This window comes from Kogia breviceps, chromosome 3, assembly GCF_026419965.1.
Source record: "Kogia breviceps isolate mKogBre1 chromosome 3, mKogBre1 haplotype 1, whole genome shotgun sequence".
NCBI lineage: Eukaryota > Metazoa > Chordata > Mammalia > Artiodactyla > Physeteridae > Kogia > Kogia breviceps.
In genome coordinates, this window is record NC_081312.1 from 87,217,134 (window position 1) to 87,242,377 (window position 25,244).

The window sequence follows — 25,244 nt, forward strand, 5'->3', positions numbered from 1 at the left end:
GGAGCTGGGCCCGTGAGCCATAGCCGCTGAGCCTGCGCATCTGGAGCCTGTGCTCCGCAACGGGAGAGGCCACAACGGTGAGAGGCCCGCGTACCACAAAAAAGTTCAATGGTCAAATAAATTTAGGAAATGCTGTGTTACACAATAAAATATATTTTTTAAAATATTTGTTCATTTACTTTGGCTGCGCCAGTTCTTAGTTGTGGAGTCTCTGTTGCGGTATGCGGGATCTTTTAGTTGCAGCATGCAGGCTCATAGTTGTGACATGCATGCAGGATCTAGCTCCCCGACCAGGGATCGAACCTGGGCCCCTGCATTGGGAGCACAGAGTCTTACCCACTGGACCACCAGGGAAGTCCCAAAATAGATATCTTTACTGGAGGGCTTCTTAGAGCCTTTAATGTAATATGCACTGTGAATCTCCATGATGGGGGAGGGGGCAGTTACAGCACTAGGTGTTTTCTCAAACTTAATATTTATGACCATGGAACTTTGTTTTCCCTCTCAGAGTATCTAGCAGGCCTGCTGTTTCCAAAAATATACTTTAGAAAGCACCATAAAAATATTAAATAAAGTAATATGTATAACACTTAAAAATAGTACCTGGCACATAGTTCAGTGTAGACTACAACAGTTACAAAAACTTTTCATGAGAGCAAATTTTTTCTATAAAGCTGCTAAGCTCACCATTTTTCCAAAATAGTAATAACATTGAAAAAAATTTCGTAAACATAAAATTGAAGGTAAATCAACGTTTTAAAAGAAATATTTCTGGAATTTAGTGTATAATAAATAAAGAATTGGGAACTCCCTGGTGGTCCAGTTGTTAGGACTCCATGCTTTCACTGCCGAGGGCCCAGGTTCAATCCCTAGTCGGAGAACTAAGATCCTGCAAGCTGCACAGCATGGCCAAAAAAAAAAAAAAAAAAAAGACAATTTCTCAAAGTAATATAAAATGCTTTCTGACATGAGGGCCACAATGGCCCATTAATGAACAATAGCAATAATATGTTCCACTTAAAACTATATAGCAGTTTTGGACTTCCCAGGTGGCACAGTGGTTTACAATCCACCTGCCAATGCAGCAGACACAGGTTCAAGCCCTGGTCCGGAAAGATCCCACATGCCGCAGGGCAACTAAGCCCATGCACCACAACTACTGAGCCTACACTCTAGAGCCCGCACGGCACAAGTGAAGCCATTGCAATGAGGAGTCCGCGCACTGCAATGAAGAGTAGCCCCGGTCACTGCAACTAGAGAAAGCCTGCTCGTTGCAACTAGAGAAAAGCCCGCACGTAGCAACAAAGACCCAACGCAGCCAAATAAATAAATTTATATATTAAAAAAATTTCAAAAAAATAAAATAAAACTATACACCAGTTTAATTCTCCCTGAGCACAACCTCCTATACGGCTAGCTGGCAGAATTAAAGAAAAGTGCTTGACTAAGGAATAGAATAGCTATGCCTCTTATCAATTACTAAAATGGTTCCCAGATATTAACATATATACCAAGAAAAAAGTGCCAGATCTTTAATTCTAGAAAATCTCTCTAACCTCAACAAGTATTAGATCTAAACAAAATCAGCATACAATGTTGTACACTATAACAGTCAATAAACACCAATATTATGCTGACACTGGGAATGAGTCCATAATGAATCCTACTAAGAAATAAAGTTTCATCTCTGGGGCTTCCCTGGTGGCGCAGTGGTTAAGAATCTGCCTGCCAATGCAGGGGACATGGGTTCGAGCCCTGGTCTGGGAAGACCCCACATGTCACGGAGCAACTAAGCCTGTGCATCACAACTACTGAAGCCCACCAGCCCTAGAGCCCACGCACCACAACTACTGAGCCCGAGTACTGCAACTACTGAAGCCCGTGCGCCTAGAGCCTGTGCTCCATCACAAGAGAAGCCACCGCAATGAGAAGCCCATGCACTGCACCGAAGAGTAGCCCCCGCAGCAACAAAGACCCAACGCAGCCAAAAAAATAAATTGAATAATTAAAGAAAAAAAAAAAGTACATCTCCTACTAACAGGTTCTTAACCACACACGAATGAAAACCAAGACCAATGAGTAAAAAATGGTAACACGTGAGAAAACAGTGAGAAACGATGAGAAAATACATGTAGCTAAACAGGGAGTTCTACACTTCATTAGTTTCCACAGATTAAAAATAACACATAACAGGGAACTATATTCAACATCCTGGGATAAACCATAATGGAAAAGGATATAAAAAAAGCACGTCTCTACGTGTATAACTGAGTCACTTCGCTGTATAGCAGAGGTGGACAGAACAGTGTAAATCAACTACAATTAAAAAAGAAATTTTTTTAAACACATAAAATCTTTACACATGAGAGAGATTTATCAATCTGTTCTTTATAGATATAGCATGCATGATGGGACTGGTTAAATAAGTGACCAGAGGTCAAACAGCAAACCCATGGTTGGGAAAGACAGAACTCAGAACTCTAGCCCAGTTGTTATATCTTTCTCATAAAAGGATTAAAGAAAACACAGTGTTAGTAGCTAGTTGTATAGGGAAGGGAGCAGGTAGAGAGCCAGGGTAATTCTTCTATTGAAAAAAATTTGCCACATAGACCCACAGTGTACGTTACCTCAGTTACTTTTCTTTCTACCTCTGTTCCGTCCACATAATACACATCTGTGATGACACGAGTGACCAGTGTGCGAACCTCACGAATTGTCCTCATGTGGCGATGCAAGACATGGCCATGAGGGGGCTGAGGCATATCAAACTCTTCCTCTCCCTATGATAAAAAATAGAGAGTCTCACTGCAAACTGTCAGCATCACAAGTCAACTGCTTCATGATGAGCACTGTTCAGAGGTTCCATGAATCTAATGTGATGAAATTTTCCCGTTGCTTTGTTTTCTATAGGTAACACTAGGGATGGACCAGCTGTCTAGCCAGAGGCTAGGAAAAGTCTGTATCAGTTTCACCTTAAACAACCTATTTCTGCCTAAATTAAAAGCATAACATCTAGCACTTATATCTAGGATATTTAAGTGAAACTTTGACCCCCTAAAAGCACATTGAGATTGTAATCCTGATTTTGTTGCCAATTTGTCAATCAGCATTCAAGTTTACACTTACAACAGCTCTTCAGATAAAAGGAAGGCATCCTTTAGAACTTTATATAAAACAATAACATCTGTTAATCTCAGTGCAGTGTTTTTCCTGCATTAGTAAGTGAAAACTACAGTATATTTATACATGGAACAAGACACACTGATTTCTCCTAGAATTAAATATGAAATATTTGATCTATTCCAAATAAGAGATTGTAACTAAAGAGTTGAGCCAGTGTCCAGAAACAGAGAACATGAGCAAATTAGGATTTCATATCTAGTGGTACCATAATCAGTTATATAGTTTAAATAAGACCCTACATTTTTATGACAACTGTTACCTACATGTTTTTTCATAACACTTAGATCACATTTATCCATATCCAAGCCCCCCACCCCACTTCTACCCCATGGCTCTGCAACTGTGAAAGGAAATGAACACTTTTTTCCTCCCACCTTATTTCCCCTATAGTAGACTGATTTTACTTTCTGCAGTCAGTGTCAAGGTATCTAAGTCTTTCAAAAGAGTTATATTTACCACTGCAATAATGAGTCTGGTTTTTTCCTGATAGTGTAATAGTAATTTACCTAAAGTAATTTCTCTCAATAATTTGCACTCCAACTTCATGTTAGGGGTGAAATATCTATTAAAATTATGTGAATAAATATAAATAAAATAAAATGCATGGAAACTTATTCAACCAATTCCTTAAAATACTTCTGTATATACAACTCTGGTTAATGAATGGTCAGGGCATACGTCAGTCATCAGGGTGCATCAGAACCATGGCAGCCTGGACTTCCTGCCTGCACACACAGGGGTCTAAAAGGTTTCAGTGCACTTTATATATCCCTGAAATGCGGCCAAAAAGCCTCCCTGTATTCTTCCATTACAACAGCCAGACAAATGATCACTTCAATTGAGATACCTAAATAAACATGTCTGATAGAATAAGAAAGGAGAGAAGGGAAAGAGGGCAGATAAAAAGAAAGTTATGCTTACTCTCTTCAAATAGTCTTCTGAAAAGAGGTTTCTGTAAAGATAAATAGCTTGAGGATCTTGTTATAATTAAGGGAAGATAAAATAAAAGTAAAACCACACTTTCACTTCATAGAAAACCTGGCTCCAGGCCCACTTGACACATAAATGGAAATTTAAGGAATGTCAAATGTAGGCTGCCTATGTTTTTCTCTGAGTACTGAACTGAGTCCTACCCAGAGCGCAAGGGACAAAAAAGCACTGACGCTTGGAAAGCCTCCATACAGCGTTCCTCATTTTCCAACCATTCTTCAAAAGATGGCACACCAACCCCAATTTCTGTTACTGTACCCACCATTTATACTTTTTTATTGTGGTAAAATATACTTAACATAAAATTTACCATTTGAACCATTTTTAAATATACAGTTTGTAGCATTATTGTACATTCACATTATTGTAAAAACAGCACCATATCCACCTCCAGAACTTTTTTATCTTTCTCAACGGAAACTCTGTACCCAATCAGCATCTGTATTTTTCTAGCACTTTTCTTTCCTTAGCAAGAGCAACTAGCTCTTAAATATGTCATTTCACTCTGTATGACATAGTAATAGTATAGCATAAGTGGTGGTTGTGCTGGTAACAGCTGCAGTAGTAGTTAAAACAATAATAATCAATAGGTTGTAGCAGTAGCCAACACATATTGAGCATTTACTGTGTGTCAGACCCAGTGCTAAGAGCTTTGCAAGCTTTATCTCAACTTTCACAACTTCCAGATGATGTCTGACTCCAAAGCCTGAGCTCTGGCTCACTGGCTCCTATCATCATGTTGAGACAGGAACAGAAATTATTTCCCTATTTGACAGAGGGAGAATATGAGGAAGTAAAGGAAAATACAATCTAGTGGCACCTACATGATTGCTGCTTTAAGATAAAGTTGAACTCTTTTTATAATGGCAGGGAAACCAAATTACTACGTGGCAGAATCAAACACTTTATATTAAGGGTGAAAATAAACAGCTGCAAAATAGGGTCTGATGTGCTACAGCCCCTATATCCAAAAGGCTATGCTATTTTGAAACTACCTGAATTGATAAGGTCTTAGGTCTCAGAGGCTGTGTTACTATAAAGGCTAATATAAACAGAATTTTTGGAGAGGCATGGATAAACAGAACAAGACTACACAAGCTGTGATTTAAAAATAGAAAAGCAACATAGCATAATGAAAAGAATACCGATTCTGAAGTCAGATATGCTGAGTTCAAATTCCAGTTCTGCCACCTACTGATGGCAAAATCTTGGGCAAGTTACTTAACCTCTCTTCTGCTTGGTTTCTTTACCTGTGAAATGGGAATAATAATACCAACCTCATGGGTTGTCTTGAGCACAATGCTGATATACTGTAGGTGTTCAATAAATAGGAATTATTTTATTTTTATAAAACAAACAACTTGGACCATTCGAATGAGAGGCACATCACTAGTGAAGCTTTCCTAGGCAGATCCCAAGTGAAGATGATCTACCAGAGCAACTGAAAAGGCAATTTAACCACTATTACTAATGAAATTTTATGAACTCCCTCTTGTTAGCATGTACATTACTACCACCACTTCTTACCCACTCAATTTTCACTAGTACCTACACTTCCCTACTCTATTCCCAAGAACCTGTTCTTCTTCCAGTCTCACATTCATCAGCCCCAAACCTTTTCTTCCCAGTTATGTCTATTCCTAGCCTCTTTCTGCAGTCCCCGGTCACCTGGGGACTTTCCCTGTTAGCGTTCTTTGTTTACAATACTGTGATACACTATCCTTCATGCTTCTTCTACTCCTTCCTCCTTTACTTTCTACTCTCTCAGTTCCTGGGAACACTGGTTAAACAGACTTGGGGGGACAAGCAATTAGCCCTTATGGTTATAAAGGAGGATGAGAAATTATGGCAGAAGGAAAGATTGAATGTAGAAAAGTATTACAGGACCCAGACTATATTCCTGGCTTTCTCTTCCAGTAAAGACCTACTTGACAAACTCTAGCACTATTCCATTTTCCCTGAAAGATTATCTTATTGGCTCTAGCTACCCATAATTTTCACTACCCTATCCCAATCCTGGATGAATTGTTTTTATCCTTTAACCACCGGTCTGTATAAAACTGTTAAGAATTATCATTAAGTAGAAGTACCACAACTTAAATTCTCTGGGAATCCAGAAAGGTGAAAACAGGGCCCCTGAGGTGCCCTATACATTCTCTCACCTGGCTATGGAGTGACTCTGTATCATCCCCAGGAGCACTGACTGGTTTCTCACCACTCCCCCTCTCAGTCTGAACTGTGGCATCTTGTTTTCCAGAGTTCTGGTCCACTGTACTGGTCCCTTGTTCACACACATTCTTTACAGTCTGAGTTGCTGCTGAAACAGTTTCGGGGACCCACAGGGAATGCTCTATGGTCTGGATTCCTACGTTATTTTGGCTGGGCCTTTCAATCAAGGCTTCACTAGATTTTTCCTGACCGGCATTCTGTCCTTCTTTCTGGCCTTCGGGCATATCTATCTCCATTGCTTCCCCTTGAGGACTGGATGGCTCCTGTGTGGCCATCTCCTGGGAGGTAGGAGAAGCAGGGTCTTTGACAGGACTACTGGGCTTCATAGGCTGTTGACTCTGCCTGGTCCTTTGGTCACCTTCTAATTTTCCCTTCTCCTCTTCATCTTGAGTACTTGGAAAATGGAGCAAGTTCCCCCTGAAAATCAAGCACATAAAGAAACCATGTCAAAAAAAAAGAAACCATATCAAGTAAGCAAGTGTATGTGTGAGTGTGAGTGTGAGTGTGTGAGTGTGTGTGTGTGTGTGTGTGTGTGTGTGTGTGTGTCAAGGGGGAACCATAATTTGACACTCTGAGATATGTGGGGAACGGTGAAAATAAGGTGACCGAGTATATGACCTTACAAGATTTCTCAACATAATTTCAGTCCTGTGAAAAAATAACGGTACACAGGACTATTCCACCATGATGGTAAAATAGCCATAAAATTTCTTCTCTCCATTAGCTATGAACTCTGAAAACTGACACAGAAAAATAAGGTAAACAAAAGATGCAAAACCATTATTGAAGTCATAGACAGTGAAGGCAACTTAGGGATCTACTTCAAAACAGATCAACTAGGTCAAGATGTCTCATTTGGCTTTATTAATGGTTCTAATATTCCTTAAATGACTCCTAGCATTCTAGATACTGTTCATTACACCCCTTGACTAATAATTTTAGGAAAAGAAACCCAATCTATAAAGGAAAGAGTTGTAGGTGAGATTCTAGCTTTGCTAGCTATATTGACATTATCTACAACTAACCATTTCAGAATGACTTGGTTCCTCACAGTTCAAGACATTTCTTTTCATTAGTCTTCCCATTCGGCTATCAGTGATTTATTCATATATCCCACAAGCATTTGATGCATGTCTGCTACAAACCAGATACCAAGAAGCCCTGAGGTGCCTAGGAGCTTTCTTAAATGCTCTCAACAATACACAGATTACCCAGGCCCAGATTAACTCCAAGTGAGCAGGTTACACAGAAACTTGACATTCACATCTTATTCATCTCCATACTTAAAATACAACACGGGGTTTAATATAAAGTGCTTAATAAATTTACTTTCAACAAAAGAATGTTCTCTCAATCGATTAACCGCAAAAATCTACTTTCAGATTAACTAATGGTATAACTGTGTTCATCATATAAAAAATGCCCATAACTTCTAACTTTTTAGTAAACCATAAGTTCAATGCATCACTGTACTATAAAAAACAACATACTAATGCATTTTTAGGTTGTGTTAAATATATAATAACCAAAATAAAGATTAAAAGAACCCATTCTGAACTGACTATGGAAAAACATCTGGAATGTTTCAGGTCATCATATTTTACAAAGCATAAACTGAGATATATACCCAGAAGATAACATCCAGGATGATAAAGGTTCTAGAAACTATTTCACATGCTGCTGTGTTTGGCCAGAGAAAGATGGAGCCATCTAGACAGAAAAAGCTGTCTCCAACTTGGAAGGAGCTCTCACCCTTAGAAGCTGAACTGACCTGGGTAGACAGAAAAAAGAAGCATGAAGAACTCTTTGGGGCTTGCTCTGCTCTGGATCATGGAGAAGAAAGAAAAAAGGAGAAGTCTCTGAGGTTTCTATCTTGTATAGCTCAGTTTACCAAAATAGGAGATCAAAGTGGGATTTAGAAAAGAGTGCTAGCCAAAGAGAGCCTGGTATACATTTGGTTGTTAGAGCTTGTGTCTTCTCTGTCAGGAACCTCAACTGAATGAGGATATATGGTCCAGTGAAGAATAGGTAAGAATAAGATCACCAGAAGACACCTATCTGGTTTATAAGTGATCATACTTATAAATTACTTAGCACAGTGCTAGATACACAGCAGATGCTCAACTGATATTAGCTGCATAAGACAAAGTATGAACTGAATACCCATGTTTGAATCTTTAAGACATCTAACATATCAACACCTGAGCAATAATGAAAGTGAGCCAAAAGCTAGAAGGGATAAGACTTGATTAACCATTTCAAGAATTCAATTACCATTGTTCCCCACACTTTAAATAAGCCTAGACATTTTACCTCAGAAGCTATTTATTTAGTGTAGAACTTCTGAATAGAGTTTTACTTCTAAAACAAAACTTTATTTTTTTCTTTGTTTTATTTTTGACATTTTAATTCTTAATTGACAAATATTAGGCTGCTTTTTTCTCCCAAACTGTTAATTGGAACAATTCTTCTCTCTCTAAAGACTAAAGGTATCTCATTGCAACATCAGCAATATTCAGCAGATTCCTGTCAAATACCAGAATTTTGGTATCTATCTTTCTTGGATTAGCATCAGTCAAATAAATAAATGATGTTCAAATCACAGTCACTTCCCTCCAAGAAAGATCTATCATAAAGATGTGGTATATTAATCTCGCAAGAAACAATAAAGAAGGAATCTTCAGTACCAGAAAAAGACAGAAGAAATTCAGTAATTGTAAGAAGGACCACACTTCTTTTTCTTCATTAGTTCCAGCTACACAATTCTACTCTGGTCACTATATGTCAGATTTAGAAACTGATGCAAAGAAAGCAAATTTTAGCAGGGAAAGCCTGAGTAAAATTAATCCAAAGTGAAACATGGAAGAAAAAAACCTCCATATTTAATAAAATTCTAACCATTCTGTTTTGAGTGTAGGTCTGTCTGCGGAGGAACTAGAATCAAAACCAGCTGGAGGGCTTCCCTGGTGGCACAGTGGTTAAAAATCCGCCTGCCAATGCAGGGGACATGGGTTCAATTCCTGATCTGGGAAGATCCCACATGCTGCGGAGCAACTAAGCCCGTGCGCCACAACTACTGAGCCGGTGTTCTAGAGCCCTCAAGCCACAAATACTGGAGCCCATGCTCTGCAACGAGAAGCCACTGCAGTGAGAAGCCCACGCACCGCAACAAAGACCCAACGCAGCCAAAAGTAAAAAATAAATAAATTTTTAAAAAACCAACAACAACAAAAAAAAACAGCTGGATTCTCAGGCCCTTGTTCTACCAAGGTTGAACAAAAATCACCAGCATCCTAGTCTCTCTATCTTAAAACAGTCTCTAGTGGGAAGCAGCCGCATAGCACAGGGAGATCAGCTTGGTGCTTTGTGACCAGCTAGAGGGGTGGGATGGGGAGGGTGGGAGGGATGGAGACGCAAGAGGGAAGAGATATGGGGACATATGTATATGTATAACTGATTCACTTTGTTATAAAGCAGAAACTAACACACCATTGTAAAGCAATTATACTCCAATAAAGATGTTTTTTAAAAGTCTATTTTAAAATAGGAAGGCAATACGATGCAATCAATAAATTTCCTAATTGCTGGGTCAACACCATACCATTTTTGGAATAAAACAAGGTGGCATTTCACCTAACAAGCTTCCTGATACAACAGAGGATATCATCTGGGCTATCTGATTCCCAGAAATACCAACAAGTTCACATTTAATCATCAGAACGTCCAATAAAAAGCACTGACATGTCTCTCTTAAATATTTCTATCAATAACGAACACAGAAATTATGTTGCAGGGAATTCCCCGGCAGTCCCATAGTTAGGACTCTGCACTCTCTTTGCCAAGGGCGTGGGTTCAATACCTAGTTGAGGAACTAAGTCTCCACAAGCCACGGTGCAGCCAAAAAAAAAAAAAAGAAAAAAAGAAATTATGTTGCAAATAACACTATTAGGAATATACCTGTTGACAAATCATTATATTCCCTAATTACAAAATCATTGAATTCTAGAGGTAAAAGATTCCACTTCATAATGAAAATACAAACTTATTGCATTGCCATAACTTATTTCCCTATACTAAATATAAGAACCACACATTCCAAACAAGATAGTTTTCTAATAGAGAAGAAATACTTTGTAATTCAAAAAATTTTTTCCCACTTCAGAGCTGTTCTAAGAGATGAAGGAGTAAAGAAATTATGGGAAATTTTTAATTCCATCGAGTCTGACAAACTTTAAATTTGAGATGTTGAACATCTATCTCAGTTTTGCCGTATGGGAAATTAAAGAGAAATTTAAAGTCTGTTAAAAGTAAACATTTTCGGGACTTCCCTGGTGGCACAGTGGTTAAGAATCTGCCTGCCAACGCAGGGGACACAGGTTCGAGCCCTGGTCTGGGAAGATCCCAAATGCCACAGAGCAACTAAGGCTGTGCATCACAAGTACTGAGCCTGTGCTCTACAGTCCACGAGCCACAACTACTGAAACCCACGCGCGTAGAGCCCAGTGCTCCGCAACAGAGAAGCTACCGCAGTGAGAAGTGTGTGCACAGCAATGAAGAGCAGCCCCCACTCACTGCAACTAGAGAAAGCCCGCGCACAGCAACGAAGAAGACCTGACGCAGCCATAAATAAATAAATTTTTTTTTTAAAGTAAACATTTTCAAACTAAAAGGAAATAATCTTAGAAATACAGAATGATATATTTTCATAAGTTTATGAAGACTGAATCATTTTAAATTGATAGAACTGGCCGATAAAGACAAAAATCTATATCTATAAAATATTTAATAAAATTTCTGACATCTTATTTATAAATCCACCTAGAATATGTCACAGTCCCTCAGATAAAAGAGTAATAAGCTCAAGTTCACAAAACAGTAGCAGTATATTCCAAATTTTGCTACCAACCATTTTGTGAATCAATATAGCCCAAAAGATGCTATGAAAATAATGCTTGCCTGATGGGTACAGAGGGGGAATCCTGACTTCGAGCCTCATCCTCTTGCTGGGCTTCACAGACACAGCTAAACGCAGACATGGTCTTCTGGGGACTAAGAAACAAATTAAAGCAATATACGGTGTTAGTTTTGAAAGGAAAAGTACCTCTGGAAATTATCCTTTCAGGCACAAAGAGAATACAATCCTTTCTCTGAATCTGAAAAATCTGAATACCGAATATTTGATGACATTAAGGAATCAATGTCAGTTTTAAAAGCATGATAGTAGTACTGTGGTTAAGCTCAAAGTAAAGAATTCCTAACTTTTAGAGACAGCATTGAAATATTTACAGATAAAATGATATAATGCTAGAATTAACTTAAAAATAATCCAGTGGAGAGAAGAGTGTTAGAAGTATTTGTAAATGAATCAAGACTAGTCATAAGTTGGTAATTTTTGACACTGCGTGATGAATATAAGGTAGTTCATTATACTATTCTCTTTACTTTTGTATATGCTTGAAACCTTCAATAATGAAATGTGTGAGAGAGAAATAAGATGGCAGCAAGTAATCTGAACAGTGCCCAGATACAGACAATACTTAAAAACGGTCGTACTGCTTCACCTAAATGCGTAGGAAGCAGTGATCATTTAAACTATGCTACAGAGCTTACTTTAAATGACTTCTTATGGTGAACCCAATGGTAAAGTAAATAGTCAAAGGTTCTTAAAATCTAGATTCTCATATATAAAATTTGCTTCACAACAGTACCAGTGAATCTCATTCCATGATCCACCATTCCAACCCTCTGCCTCAAGATTTTTCCCTATTTTTCCATCCCTACATTCCATCCAAAAGGTCCAGGAATCTTCAGCAGCATATTCCGTTCTCTCTTAACAAGCACATGTACAGACTAATAACAAGTTGTGTCGGGTACACAATTCTGTTAAAAACAGAGATTTCTTCAACACATCATTAAAGAGTCTTCAACTGAATAAGGATTCAAAGGTACTTATCTTTCAGATTTAATATGCAAAAACCCAGAAAACAACTAATCTCTCTAGACACAGCCTGGCACAAATTAAAGGATTCAGATGGGTCAGAAACTTTCAACTAAGGATCAAATTTAGTCCACAGACAAGCAGGAAATTTTATTTTTAAAAATCCTGAGTTCTCTTTAAAATTTTAAAGATTTGGCAACAGTAGGTGTGCATGGTAATGATCGGCTGGAAATGAGCAAGGGCTACTACCCTCTCCCCTTTAAATGGGACACACGTTCAGCAGGCCGTCATCATCAACATTTCATGCTCTTGCACCTAGCCTGCTTTACTTACTTATAGTACCTGTCTAGCCTGATTTAAGAATCCTCACTTAAAAAAAAAAAAAAAAGAAAAGAATCCTCACTTATATTTCAACAACCACTGGTAGTATTTTCATTTTCATACTGGATGACTCACGCCAGAAACCAATGAAACAATTCTATTCTCACGGGCACCAGATGGCAAAGCTTACCACCAGAGCCTCAGGATGGGGTCATACTCATCCTCAAAGCATTACAGCATTCGTGATAAAGCAAAAATAACACTTCAAGACTGTAGCTAATTTGGCAGGCAGAAGAGAAAATGGCCTGAGGCTATGGGGGGGGCAGACCGTAAAAGGAAAAATGACTGTGGCTATCTCTTGTTAACCCTGTTTCCTCACCAATAGCAAAAACAATCTCAATCTCACCCACAGAAAAAGAAAAAAGAGCACTCCCACATGAACAAAAGGGAAAAAGGGAAACGCCATTAAATATCTTATTCTAAGTAAAGCAAAAGCTTTATTAAAGTATTAATAAGAAAGCCTAGGGTTACATTCAACACATTGCTAAATCCTTTATGCTGAAGTTTCATTTTAAGTTTTTTTCCTCTCTTGATAAATTATCTTCCCCTCATTACCAGTGGCTTTGTATATTAAACTCCTCTAAATAGCAACCAGCTCTGGTTACCTGGTAACAGCCTCAGCAACAGCAGTAGATCCATTTTTTCTTTCACCAGTTGCTGGCTCTGAGTAAAAACAAAAGCAAGGAAAGGAAGGAAAGAGAAACAGAACTCAGTATCACACCTTAAAACCTTCTCTTAAAAACCTGCTCAACCCCAATGATACTCTAAAATAATGCTTGGATTTCAGAAGCTTCTGAAGGCCGCCTTTCACTATGACATAAAAAAATAATAATAAAAATGAAAAATAAAAACCTGCTTTACTAGTATTTGCAACAAATAATAAAAGGAAATGGGTAAGAATAATAAGTGAACATGAAAAGACTTATCACTTAATGATATGTCTTTCTCACTTCTACCAATTTTGTTTCAAACTTCCTACAGAAGACTAATCAGTTTCTCCAGAAATACAATATAATGAATTACTAAGTAGTAACATTTAAAAATGAAAATGAAACTTCTGAATCTCAATTCATCTCTTCTCATACAAGTAAAAAAATCATGTAGTAGGGCTTCCCTGGTGGCGCAGTGGTTGAGAGTCCACCTGCCGATGCAGGGGACACGGGTTCGTGCCCCGGTCTGGGAGGATCCCACATGCCGCGGAGCGGCTGGGCCTGTGAGCCATGGCCGCTGAGCCTGCGCGTCCAGAGCCTGTGCTCCGCAACGGGAGAGGCCACAACAGTGAGAGGCCGCGTACCGCGGGAAAAAAAAAAAAAAAAGGAAAAACTTTAATAAAATCAATTATGTAGGAAAATGTCTCAGGTTCATGCACAAATTTTAAACAGTGTACAGTTTTAAAAGAACCCATACATAGAAGGTACTCAAGTTCTTCCCAAAGTGCTTTTGGGACAGATATTTGAAAAATAAAACACATTTTCAAGAAAGAATCTGTAGCAAAAATTAAAGGTCATACTGAAAAGAATCCCATAGTCTCAAAGCAATGTCACTAATGCCAAGGGATTAAAAATTGTTCTTTTACAATTCATTCCAGCCTTTGAGAAAATAACAAATATTTTTAAACATTTCTAAAATAAGTCATAACCCAATATAATCTGAATAGTCCATCAAGGAGGCAGCTGAAGTTTGGTGGTTAGAGCACTGGCTCTGATACAGAAACCTGGCTCAGGCCCTGGCTCTAGCACTTAGCAGTCCACCTAGGGGTAAACTTCATCTTCTGAGTCAGTTTCCTCATCTATAAAATAGGGATAAAAAAGGACCAACATGGGAATTCCCTGGCAGTCCAGGTGGTTAAGACTCTGCACTCCACTTTCACTGCTGTGGGCCCGGGGTTCAATCTCTGGTCTGGGAACTAAGATCCCACAAGCTGCAAGACCAACCCTCATAGGTTTGTTGTGAGGATAAAATGAGGAAAACTGTGAGTATGGCGCCCGATTATCAGGAAAGGTAGGAAAATTTACTAATATGGTCATCTTTAACGTTTAGCTCCATTTAAGGTCTTCCCAATTATAATTTCAAATCTAAAGATTCAAAGCTACCATGTACTCTCTCTAGATAAGTCCTACTTGATTTCAGAGAAAATGACAATAAGGATGGAAACATGTAATACTTTATTTCTACTGAGTTTCTAATTTTCAAATCAATAAGCACTGAGAAACAGAATAGCACTATAATTCAGAACCAGACTTCTGGTTCTTGGAACTACTCTGAATTCAGGCTACTTTATTTACTAGCTGTGTGACTCTAGGGAACATGCCCAATCTCTCTGTGCCTCAGTTTCCTTAGCTGTAAAATGAGAATAACAATAGGATCTACTTTACAGGTTTGTTATGAGATTTAATGAGCTGTACATGTATGGAATATATGCCTGGCATATAGTAAGAACTCAAAATATATTAGATAAAATTTCTTTTCTTTGGTCTCAGAGAATGAGAAATCCTTATTCAAGTCCACTCACTCTATCTGTGGTCTTTGAAAGCTCCCCTTCCATCTCTCTCTCAGGGGTCTCATTTTTAACCCATCTCTTTTTTGGAGATTTCCTTTCAATCTAGAAACCTGCTCAGGTATCCCTCAGCCTAAAAATGAAAAAAAAAAAAAAGCAAAACAACTCCTTCAGTCCTGTATTTCTTTCTCTCTAACTTGCCATATTTCTTCTTCCTTTCTCACATAAACTTCTCAAAAGTAGAATACATTTGCTGCCTCTTCTCCTCCCCTTCACTCCTCAATTACCTTCAGTATAGCTCCTACCCAAACCACTATACTGAAATAGTTCTTGCTAGAGTCACCAAATGGATCCTAATTGCCAAGTCCAGTGTACATTTTCAGATATATCTTACTAGACCTCACTTCTGCATATAACATTGTTGTCTTCTTTTAACTCTCCTTCCCTTAGGCTTCCATGGCGTTACACTCTCCTGGTCCTCTTTCGGAATATTCCTTTACAATCTCCTTTATAAAACGTCTTCCTCTTCTAACACCATTAAACCACTTTTACAAACTACCTAATGGAAGAATTATAAGCTTTATAGTCAGATGGATCTGATTCACACTCCACCTCCATCTCTTACCAATTACTGTAACCTCAGGTTTAAAACCTCTCTTAGTCTCAGTTTTCTCATCAATAAAATGGAAATAAGGATATCTACTTCAGAGTGCTATCATGAAAACAAAATGAAGATCTGGAGCTACTAGTTACCCAAGATTAACACAAAATAAAACTTACTTTCCAGACTAAACTGCAAAGACTCTTCACTCGCCTCAGTCTCAGGACTGACCAATTTCATTCTCAGACACAATTGATCACCCATTTCTGGGGCAGCCCCAGAATCTCCTTTTTCATTCCCAAGCATGGGGTCGTTGGTCTCCACCATGCTTTCAGACATGACATCACTGGCTGCTATGGTGCTTTCGGGATAGTTGCTAATACCTGAAAGAAGGGAGGCAGGGGGAAGGAAGGAAGAAAGAACACTAAAATACAAATATGAAAAATAACAATTCAAGGTCATCAATGTGCCTGTTTGGCTCCACAGCTCTGCAGGATTAAAGAGGATTCCTAGGATAGATCCTGTCACAAGTATCAACAACTACGCACTAGTATTGACACCTGGTCTTAAGAAGAGCAACAGGATTCAGTTCCACTTCTGCATCTGGACAAAGGATGCTGCATGAGCCCTCAGCCAACCCACATCTGCCAGCATCAAGCATAGGTAGCAGGAGACTCCAGACGGCATGATTGTTACCTCCCAGCACTGACTAGAGAAAACAAATAGGTTAATGTAGAAGACTACCAGCTGCTTCAGGGAAGGAGGATCTAAATTTCCTTCCCCTGTCAAGTAGCAGACTGATTAGCCAAGGTCCTGAATAAATAGTACTTCTACCCTACCTGCTACCTCTTCCTCATAAAACAGCTCTATATCATTGCTTTTAGCACTCAGAGTCTATGGCCTTGCAAGTAATAGAATAAAATCTTTATAAATATTCTTTCTTCCTTCCTTCCATCCTTTCTTTCCTTCCTCTCATCACTGCTCAACATCTCCTGGGAGTAAACTCATGGAATCAGACACCACAACCTTATTCTTCCTAAGACAAAAATCAATCTTATCAGGCAGGCCCAACTCCTCAGATATAAAAGAATCACTGGCAAAGAATGATATCTCAGAAATTCTGCTTTAAACATCATTACATTTTAATCACTCACCAATAGGAGTACTGTGTCTCTTGGGCTCCAATTTTAGGTGCCCAATAAGAGGTGGAGTTGCACCAGTCAATGGTGGAATAATATCACCTTCTTTAGGCAAAGTAAAATGAAATGGAGTTTCTGGAGAAAACAAAAAACAAAACGAAACAATGATAAACAAAAAGGAAACCAAAACAGAAGTATAAAAAAAGCAAAAGTGAGGAGAACTGCAAGAAATATCTCAATTATTCTTTTCCTTTGCTCCCAAATTCTGCCTCATTCCCAACCCCCCTCACCAGGCCTCTCAACCAATTTCCTATTATTTTCTTTGCTCTCTGTAGAACCATCAACAGGACTGACACAAAGTAGACAACCAGGGGCCAGGCAAACAGAGGAAGCCCAAAAGTTTGGAGGCCTGAGGAACATGGGATCAAAAGGAACAGAGAAACATCTAACCCCCAAGACAGTAAGTACATATGGGGATACTCAGTGATACAAAGTTGGATAGTTTCAAATCTAGACGTTTTAATTTTGTGTAATGCTAACCCAAGGAGTTAATTTATAAGCTTTAGCAATCTGTAGGATTCTCTATGTTAAAATCTGATGTTAATACTTAAAATTTACAATCTACTCAAAGAGGCGACAAAGGATTTCATGGGCTAAAGCAGGGGTCCCCAACCACTGGGCCTGCTAGGAACCGGGCCTCACAGCAGGAGGTGAGCGGCGGCAATCGAGGCTTCATCTGCCGCTCCTCATCTCCTGCGTTACCGCCTGAACCATCCCCCCACCTTCCACCCCACCCCCCATACCATCTGTGGAAAAACTGTCTTCCAAGAAACCAGTACCTGGTGCCAAAAAGGCTTGGGACCGCTGGGCTCAAGGACTCCATAATACTCATTGGTTCTAACAGAAATCTTTGGGTTTCACAGTTCAGCAGTACTGACCAGCATTTCACTCTAGGCCATAGCGGTAGTGTTCATATCTAAATCTCTGTGCAATGGTAAATCTCACATATATGAGCATCCCCACTGTACACATTTTGGTTAGTCATTATTAAATTAAACATTTGTCAAGAGACAAAACTTTACTTTTTAACTAGGTCTCAGTTCCAATTTCTAATCAGTATTAGCAAATTGCCAAAATCACATTTTCTGATTTCCTAATTATCTCTTTTAATAAAACGACTAAGTTTGGGAGAATAAAAGAATTACGCCAGATTGCTGTTCTTAAACCTGACATATGAAAATTTGTATTTACTTTCCTGGAATGGCTCAAAATAACTATAATCTGGCATAACCAGTCACTATTCTTTGTGAAAACAGTTTGTCTAATGTGCTTCCCAACATCATCAAGCAATTCTCCAATTCCCAGCACACACTTAGCGGGTGTCCTGCGAAGTTAACTCAATTCTGACACTATCTACCCAGAGGTAGCATCAGATCCCACAAATTAAAGGCTCAGTCCCACAAGCCTGCCCTCACTTAAGACATCAGTTGGAGTCCGGGCTGTTACCTGTGCTTCTAAGCAACTGGCTCTACACTGCAGGTTCCCACGCCACTTTCCTCACGTTCCATTAATTAGTTACAGCTACTTATAGTACTCAGAGAAACATTTACTTACGTTTACCAGTTTATTATATTTTATTTTTATTTATTTTTCTTTTTTATTATTATTATTTTTTGCGGTACGCGGGCCTCTCACTGTTGTGGCCTCTCCCGTTGCGGAGCACAGGCTCCGGATGCGCAGACTCAGTGGCCATGGCTCACGGGCCCAGCCGCTCCGCGGCACGTGGGATCTTCACGAACCTGTATCCCCTGCATCGGCAGGCGGATTCTCAACCACTGCGCCACCAGGGAAGCCCTACCAGTTTATTATAAAGGACAAGATGAACAGCTAGGTGAAGAGGTACATAGGGTGAGGTCCAGAGGGCTCTGATAGCAGGAACTTCTGTCTCCCTTAAAACTGGGATTAGATACACTCCTGGCTCATTTATTAACCAGGAAACATCAAATTTTGTAGTTCAAGAGTTTTTACAGAGCTTTAATCTCCACCCCTCCCCATCGAGGAGGTTGGTGGGTGGGACCGGAAGTTCCAACCCTCTAATCACTTTGTCTTTCTGGTGAACAGCCCCATCCCTGAGGCTATGTAGGAAGATCCCACCCTAAATCACCTCTATAGCATTACTCAGGTGTGACAGAAAGGGCTTAAGCTATTCCTATCACTTAGGAAATTACAAGGGTTTTAGGAGCTCAGTGCCAGGAACTGGATGAAGACCAAATATATTTCTTATTATACCACATTTTTCTTCTTTCATCTCTTCCCATTCTACTTCCTCCCTTCATTATCTTTAATATCAAGCACACCTTGATATTTTTTCTTCAAAATCACAAAACGACAAAAAACATCTCTTACATCTACATGAAAGAAAATGAATTAACAACTTGAAGGGATGAAAAGAGAAAATGAATGGACTTTAGAAATAAAGGATGAAAGGTACACATGCGCTGCAAAAGAAACTGTGAAAAGCAGAAGTGGAGAATCTCAACGTCATTAGCTAAATGGCAAAGAATTCCACCATAGTTATAGCGAAAAGAAATGGGTTGATATGTAAGCATTCATTCTCTGGCAACTCCTTAAAAAGTAAGTCCTTTAAGTTAATAAAGAACTTAAAAAATATACAGAAACTAAAAAAAAAAAAAAAAAAAAAACGAAAAACAAAAAACCACCTCACAAAGTATCATACGTTCTAAAGATATATTTTACAGAATTTTCATTCCTGGAACAACCACCTATTCTGCTCTCTTGACAGGAACCGTCCCTCACACTATGATTGTCCCTCACATTATGATTGACCATTCAGACTTTTGAAAATCTGTATAAAATCTCTAAGTACATCCTTCCATGTGACAAACCATAATACGCAAGTGTAATATGCAAGCATTAATTACAGAAGATTATTTATGAAAAGTTATCTTAGCACCACTGATCTAACACATCACTAAAACCTAATGGAAAACTGGCTCTTATACAGGCAGCACTGCCACTACCCTTATCTGGTCTTCAATGCCTCATTCCTGGACTATTACAACAGCCTATCAATTACTTTGCCTGAAGTCTCCCCCTTTCCCCAACCCACAATTCTTTCTGTATAGCAACCAAAGCAACCTTCCTGTAAAACATGACTTAGATCGACAACAGTATTTAGATGTAATGAAATTATAAAAATCTTCAATAATATAGATGGTTCTTTACCATAACTCAACAGAATCAGAGAAACTATATCATACAGTTTTATAGTAGGAAAAAGCACAGACTTGGGAATCAGGAGACCTAAGTTCTAGTTCCACTTCAATCATTAACTAGCCACATGACTTTAGGAAGAAGAGACTGAACCCAATACTGGCAAACCTCCTTTTCAGCTCTAACATTTCTCATTCTGAAGAGGAAAAAAAATACTCATAAATATAAAGCCTAATGAACAGGGGCAATTTTGAGATTTAAAAAAGTACTACTAATAATCACTCCTAAACAAGAAGTATAAACTGGACTGTTCCAGGAACGACGAAAGGTATGATCACGCATACTAATAGCTATGGTGTTACCTAAATACTGTTTCTCATTTCCATATCCTTAGAAGCTTATTTTCTTAAGTCTGTATTTTGTTTTTATTCTTTTGTTTTTGGAGTTTGCTTTATTTATTTGTTTATTTATTGATTGATTTATGGCTGCATTGGGTCTTTGTTGCTGTGCACAGGCTTTCTCTAGTTGCAGCAAATGAGGGCTACTCTTTATTGCAGTGTGCGGGCTTCCCATTGCCATGGCTTCTCTTGTTGAGGAGCATGGGCTCTAGGCACATGGGCTTCAGTAGTTGTGGCTCACAGGCTCTAGAGCGCAGGCTTAGTAGCTGTGGCACACGGGCTTAGTTGCTCTGCAACATGTGGTATCTTCCTGGACCAGGGCTCGAACCCATGTCCCCTGCATTGGCAGGTGGATTCTTAACCACTGCGCCACCAGGAAAGTCCCTGTTTTGTTTTTAAATTATACTAACTTTGGACATTCAGAAAGTTTGAATTCTTTTCAGCTAATATCATACATGACATTCTAGAAATATTTCAGAAAGTAATCTATATTCTCATTCTTGACTTTATAAAATAAAGAACACAAGCTAACACCTTTCCCAGTTTAAGGTTTAAGATGTATATATGCTGAACCAAATTTAGGAAGTTTACTTAATGTCCATAAGGAAGAAATAATCCACAGAGTTTTGAATATGATTTAACTGTGTAAGGTAATCAAAAAAGATCCCTGTACTACAAAGTCACTGTCAAAATATAAAAATATGGAACAAGGTTGGAACCTAAGTAGAAAATACCAGATTGGTACAATTTCTAAATACTTAGAAAATTCATGTTGTTTACTCCTGAGTTATAAAGCTGATAAAAACCTCAACTGATCTCTGATTCTAAAAATAATTACAGCTACAAAAGAAAAATACAAGCCCAAATTTTAAATATCCCAACTATTATTGGTTGCTCATAAACATAAATTCAAGTTAATTTTCAGCCCTGATGTAATAAGCATGTGGTTCTCTCCTACCTTCCATTCCAAGTTATAATTTGGTTGGAAACACAGAACAATTTGTAATCACACTTACCACTAGAGCTTTCACAGAAGCTTTGTGAGGCATGGGCAGAGGCTTTCTCCAGTGGCTGAGCCCCTACACCTGAGTCCAGCTGCTTTGTATTAGCCATTTTTGAGTCTTCCCTTAATGTGCCAACTGTTGTCTCTTTTGGCTGGGTCTGCTGCATTTCCTGGTCAGGTACTGGAGCATCATCTGTTCTCACTAAAGTCAAGGGAGGCTGTGAAGAGTCTGCCTCTACAGGTTCTTTTTCTGCAGTCACTGATTTCAGATCTCCTTCATATTCTGCACTCTTTTCTTCTTGGGTATCTGCTCTATTCTCAGCACATGGTTCTATTTCTGGAGCATCATCCTCCCACAACTGAGAATCTGAGCATTTTTCCACTACCTCTAAAGGTTCAGAAGAAACATCAACTCTGGGAGATGGTTCCTTCACATCTACAATGACAACACTCGAGTCCTCTGAAGTAGCTTCTTCCCATGCTTCCTGATCCTTATGTTCCAATTCTTGGTCAAGTACTGGAAGCTTTTGGGGGGAATCAATACTAATCACACTGGTTTCAACTTCCATAGCTTCCTGGCATTCTTGTTTGGGGACTTCCTTTGGAAGACCCAGCCCCTGGGACTGAGTTTCAGTCAGAGAAAGGTGCAATGCAACACTCTCCATATTTTCTTCTTTGGGCTCCTCTCCTTGACTTTCACAAGGAGTCTCAGGGATTTCTTCCACCTCAGACCCTGAAGACCCCTCCTCTGGATGATGTTCTTTAATTTCTATAGCTTCCTCCTGATCTAACACACTAGAGAGTGCCTCAGATCGAGTAGCTGGAGAGGGAACTGCCTGACTACCTGAATCGCAAGTGAGATCAATACAAACGTCTTCCGCCACAGTTTCTTCTCTGCCTTTGCAACCATCAGCTAAAATACTAATGTCGTCTCTGCTTTCTGTGTTAACCCCCTTTGTTTTATCGTCATTCTGATTCAGTACCACTTGGCCATCTTGTGCTGGATTAATCAGGATACTATCATTTTCAGCAAGAGCAAGTTTAGAATTGAGAACTGGAGACATGGGTTCAGTATCCTCAATCTGTGTGCTTTCTCCATCTTCATCAATCCTGTGAGAACTCACGCTTTCTATCTTTGGGGACTGACTATACTCACTTGTAGAAAGCATCAACTTACAAGAATCTCCTGTCAAAGAAAGCCCAAGATCCTCAGAAGAATTCTTTGGTTCAGTCTCTGAAGTTTTAGAATACTCAACAGTCAAAGATGAACTATGCAAACCTCTATCCTTCTTCTCATTATCTGACTGTTCTTCCAAACTTGGAGATGGAATGAAAATATCCTAGGGAAGAACAAAAAGACACAAATAATCATTTTGTCATAATCGTATTTCTTTTATATCTAATCCTTCAATTCTAAAATTTCTAAATCAACTACACAAGAATTTTAAAACTCTAGGGCCATAATCACCAGTCTTTTCATCAACACAAGGCACTGTTTAATGCTCTTCTTGTGAATCATTGATCTAGAATAAGCACAATCCAAACAAAAACCTAAAGGTATTAACTTAGGTAGGAAGACACTTAAATTTAACTGTACATCACTATTAAAATCATGCCATACACTGTATGATGGGCCCTCAATTATACAGGAATCACGTGAACATATGCCTACACAGTCCACTTCAGTTCTCACAAAGTGGGAATATATACAGGCATAACTCAGACATACTGCAGGTTCAGTTCCAGACCACCACAATACAGCAAGTCACACAAATTTTTAGGTTTCCCAGTGTACATAAAAGTTATGTTTACATTATAGTCTATTAAGTGTGCAATAGCATTATGTCTTTAAAAGATGTACCTACCTTAATTAAAAAATACTTCATTGCTAAAAAAATTCTAAATGTCATCCAACAATGCTGGATTGCCACAAACCTTCTATTTGTAAAAAACCAACTATCTGCAAAGCACAATAAACCAAAGTGCAATAAAATGAGGTATGCCTGTCCTTATTTCACATCCCACCATTTCAAAATATGCTAGCATTCATAAAGATGTTAAAATTCAAAGTTTACAATAATATTAGTCAACAGATATCACTACATACCAACAAGGAAGGCTGAAGGTAGTAAGACTACATCCTGTTGGTGAGGATGTGAAAAAAACTACAACTGTCATACACTGCTGGTGGCAATGCAAAAGCTAGAGCCACTTTGGAAAACAGTTTGGTACTATCTTCTAAAGCTAAACATACATTAATATTACCATATGACTCAGAAATTGTACTTGTAGGTATTAACCCAAGAGAAATAAAATCATATATCCACACAAAGATGTAGTATGCAAATGTTCACAGCAGTATTATTCATAATAGCCCAAAACTAGAAGCAACCCAAATGTTCATCAATTGGTGAATAAATTGTGGATATCTATATTACAGAATACTACTTAACAATAAAAAGGATTAAAATATTAAAACTTGCCAGAATATGAATGAATCTCAAAAATATGCAAGGCTAAAGAACTCAAACACAAAACAACATACACTTTTGATTCCAATTATATGAAATTTTAAAAAAATTTTTGGCTGTGTTGGGTCTTCGTTGCTGCACACAGGCTTTCTCTAGTTGCAGCGAGCAGAGGCTACTCTCTGTTGCGGTGCACGGGCTTCTCATTTCAGTGGCTTCTCTTGTTGCGGAGCACGGGCTCTAGGCACGCGGGCTTCAGCAGTTGTGGCTCGCGGGCTCTAAAGCGCAGGCTCAGTAGCTGTGGCACATGGGCTTAGTTGCTCCGCAGCATGTGGGATCTTCCTGGACCAGGGATCAAACCTGTGTCCCCTGCATTGGCAGGCAGATTCTTATCCACTGTGTCACCAGGGAAGACCTATACGAAATTCTTGAAAAAATAAAACTATAGTGACAGAAGGCAGATGAATGCTTGCCTAGGGTAGAAGAGTGGATGGGGGCGTGGGGAGGAGGGATCAACTGCAAAGGATTATGAAGAAACTTTTTAGGGTGAGGAAACTGTTCTGTACTTTGATGGTGATGGTGGTTATACATTTGTATACAACTACCAAAATTCATCAAACTATACACTTAAAATGGCGTTCTTATTTTATGTAAATAATACCCTAAAAAAAAAATAACCCAAAGCTTAAATATGTTTTTATGTAAGAATTTACATTTAATTTGTTATTTTGCCTAACATAAATGCTATAACACTCTAGACATAGCTGGTAAGGCATTCATTTCCTATTTTTAAGGGAATGAGGAATCAAAATAGGTTGCCAAACATTCTGTATATTCTGTAACTTCTGGTATTTCAATGTCTGGTGTTACTGTTTACACTTTCAGATTATAAAAAGTCATAAATTTCAACCTGCTCATATACTCTGAGGCATGATTGAGTATAAACTGGTTCAACACTTCTAATGGCAATTTGGCAATACACGACAAGAGGCTTGAAATTTTATATACCCTTTAGCCCAATAATTCCAGTTCCAGGAAATTATTTGATGAAAATATACTGGGATTTAGCTACAGTGCTTGCTGTTCAATACTAAAATTATTATTTAGAAAAGGAAATAATATAAAATATCTTAAATGCCCACTGATAGGAGATTCATTTAAAAATTATGATACACTTACGTGA

The 25,244-nt window shown here is 38.7% G+C and overlaps 1 protein-coding gene across 14 annotated transcripts in view; it reads right to left on the reverse strand.

The window, feature by feature from the left end:
• Positions 1–25,244, reverse strand: part of TP53BP1 (tumor protein p53 binding protein 1) — an 89,142-nt gene that overhangs the window by 17,930 nt on the left and 45,968 nt on the right. For 5 of the 14 annotated variants that reach the window (XM_067029103.1, XM_067029107.1, XM_067029106.1 and 2 more), the window contains 7 exons: positions 21,607–22,933; positions 16,974–17,093; positions 15,999–16,202; positions 13,327–13,384; positions 11,359–11,451; positions 6,336–6,819; positions 2,628–2,780 (listed from right to left, as the gene is read on the reverse strand). In XM_067029103.1, coding sequence (XP_066885204.1) covers positions 2,628–2,780; positions 6,336–6,819; positions 11,359–11,451; positions 13,327–13,384; positions 15,999–16,202; positions 16,974–17,093; positions 21,607–22,933 — 2,439 coding nt within the window. The remainder of the gene's footprint in view (positions 1–2,627; positions 2,781–6,335; positions 6,820–11,358; positions 11,452–13,326; positions 13,385–15,998; positions 16,203–16,973; positions 17,094–21,606; positions 22,934–25,244) is intronic. The other 9 variants (XM_067029109.1, XM_067029105.1, XM_067029104.1 and 6 more) reach the window with 4 other exon arrangements.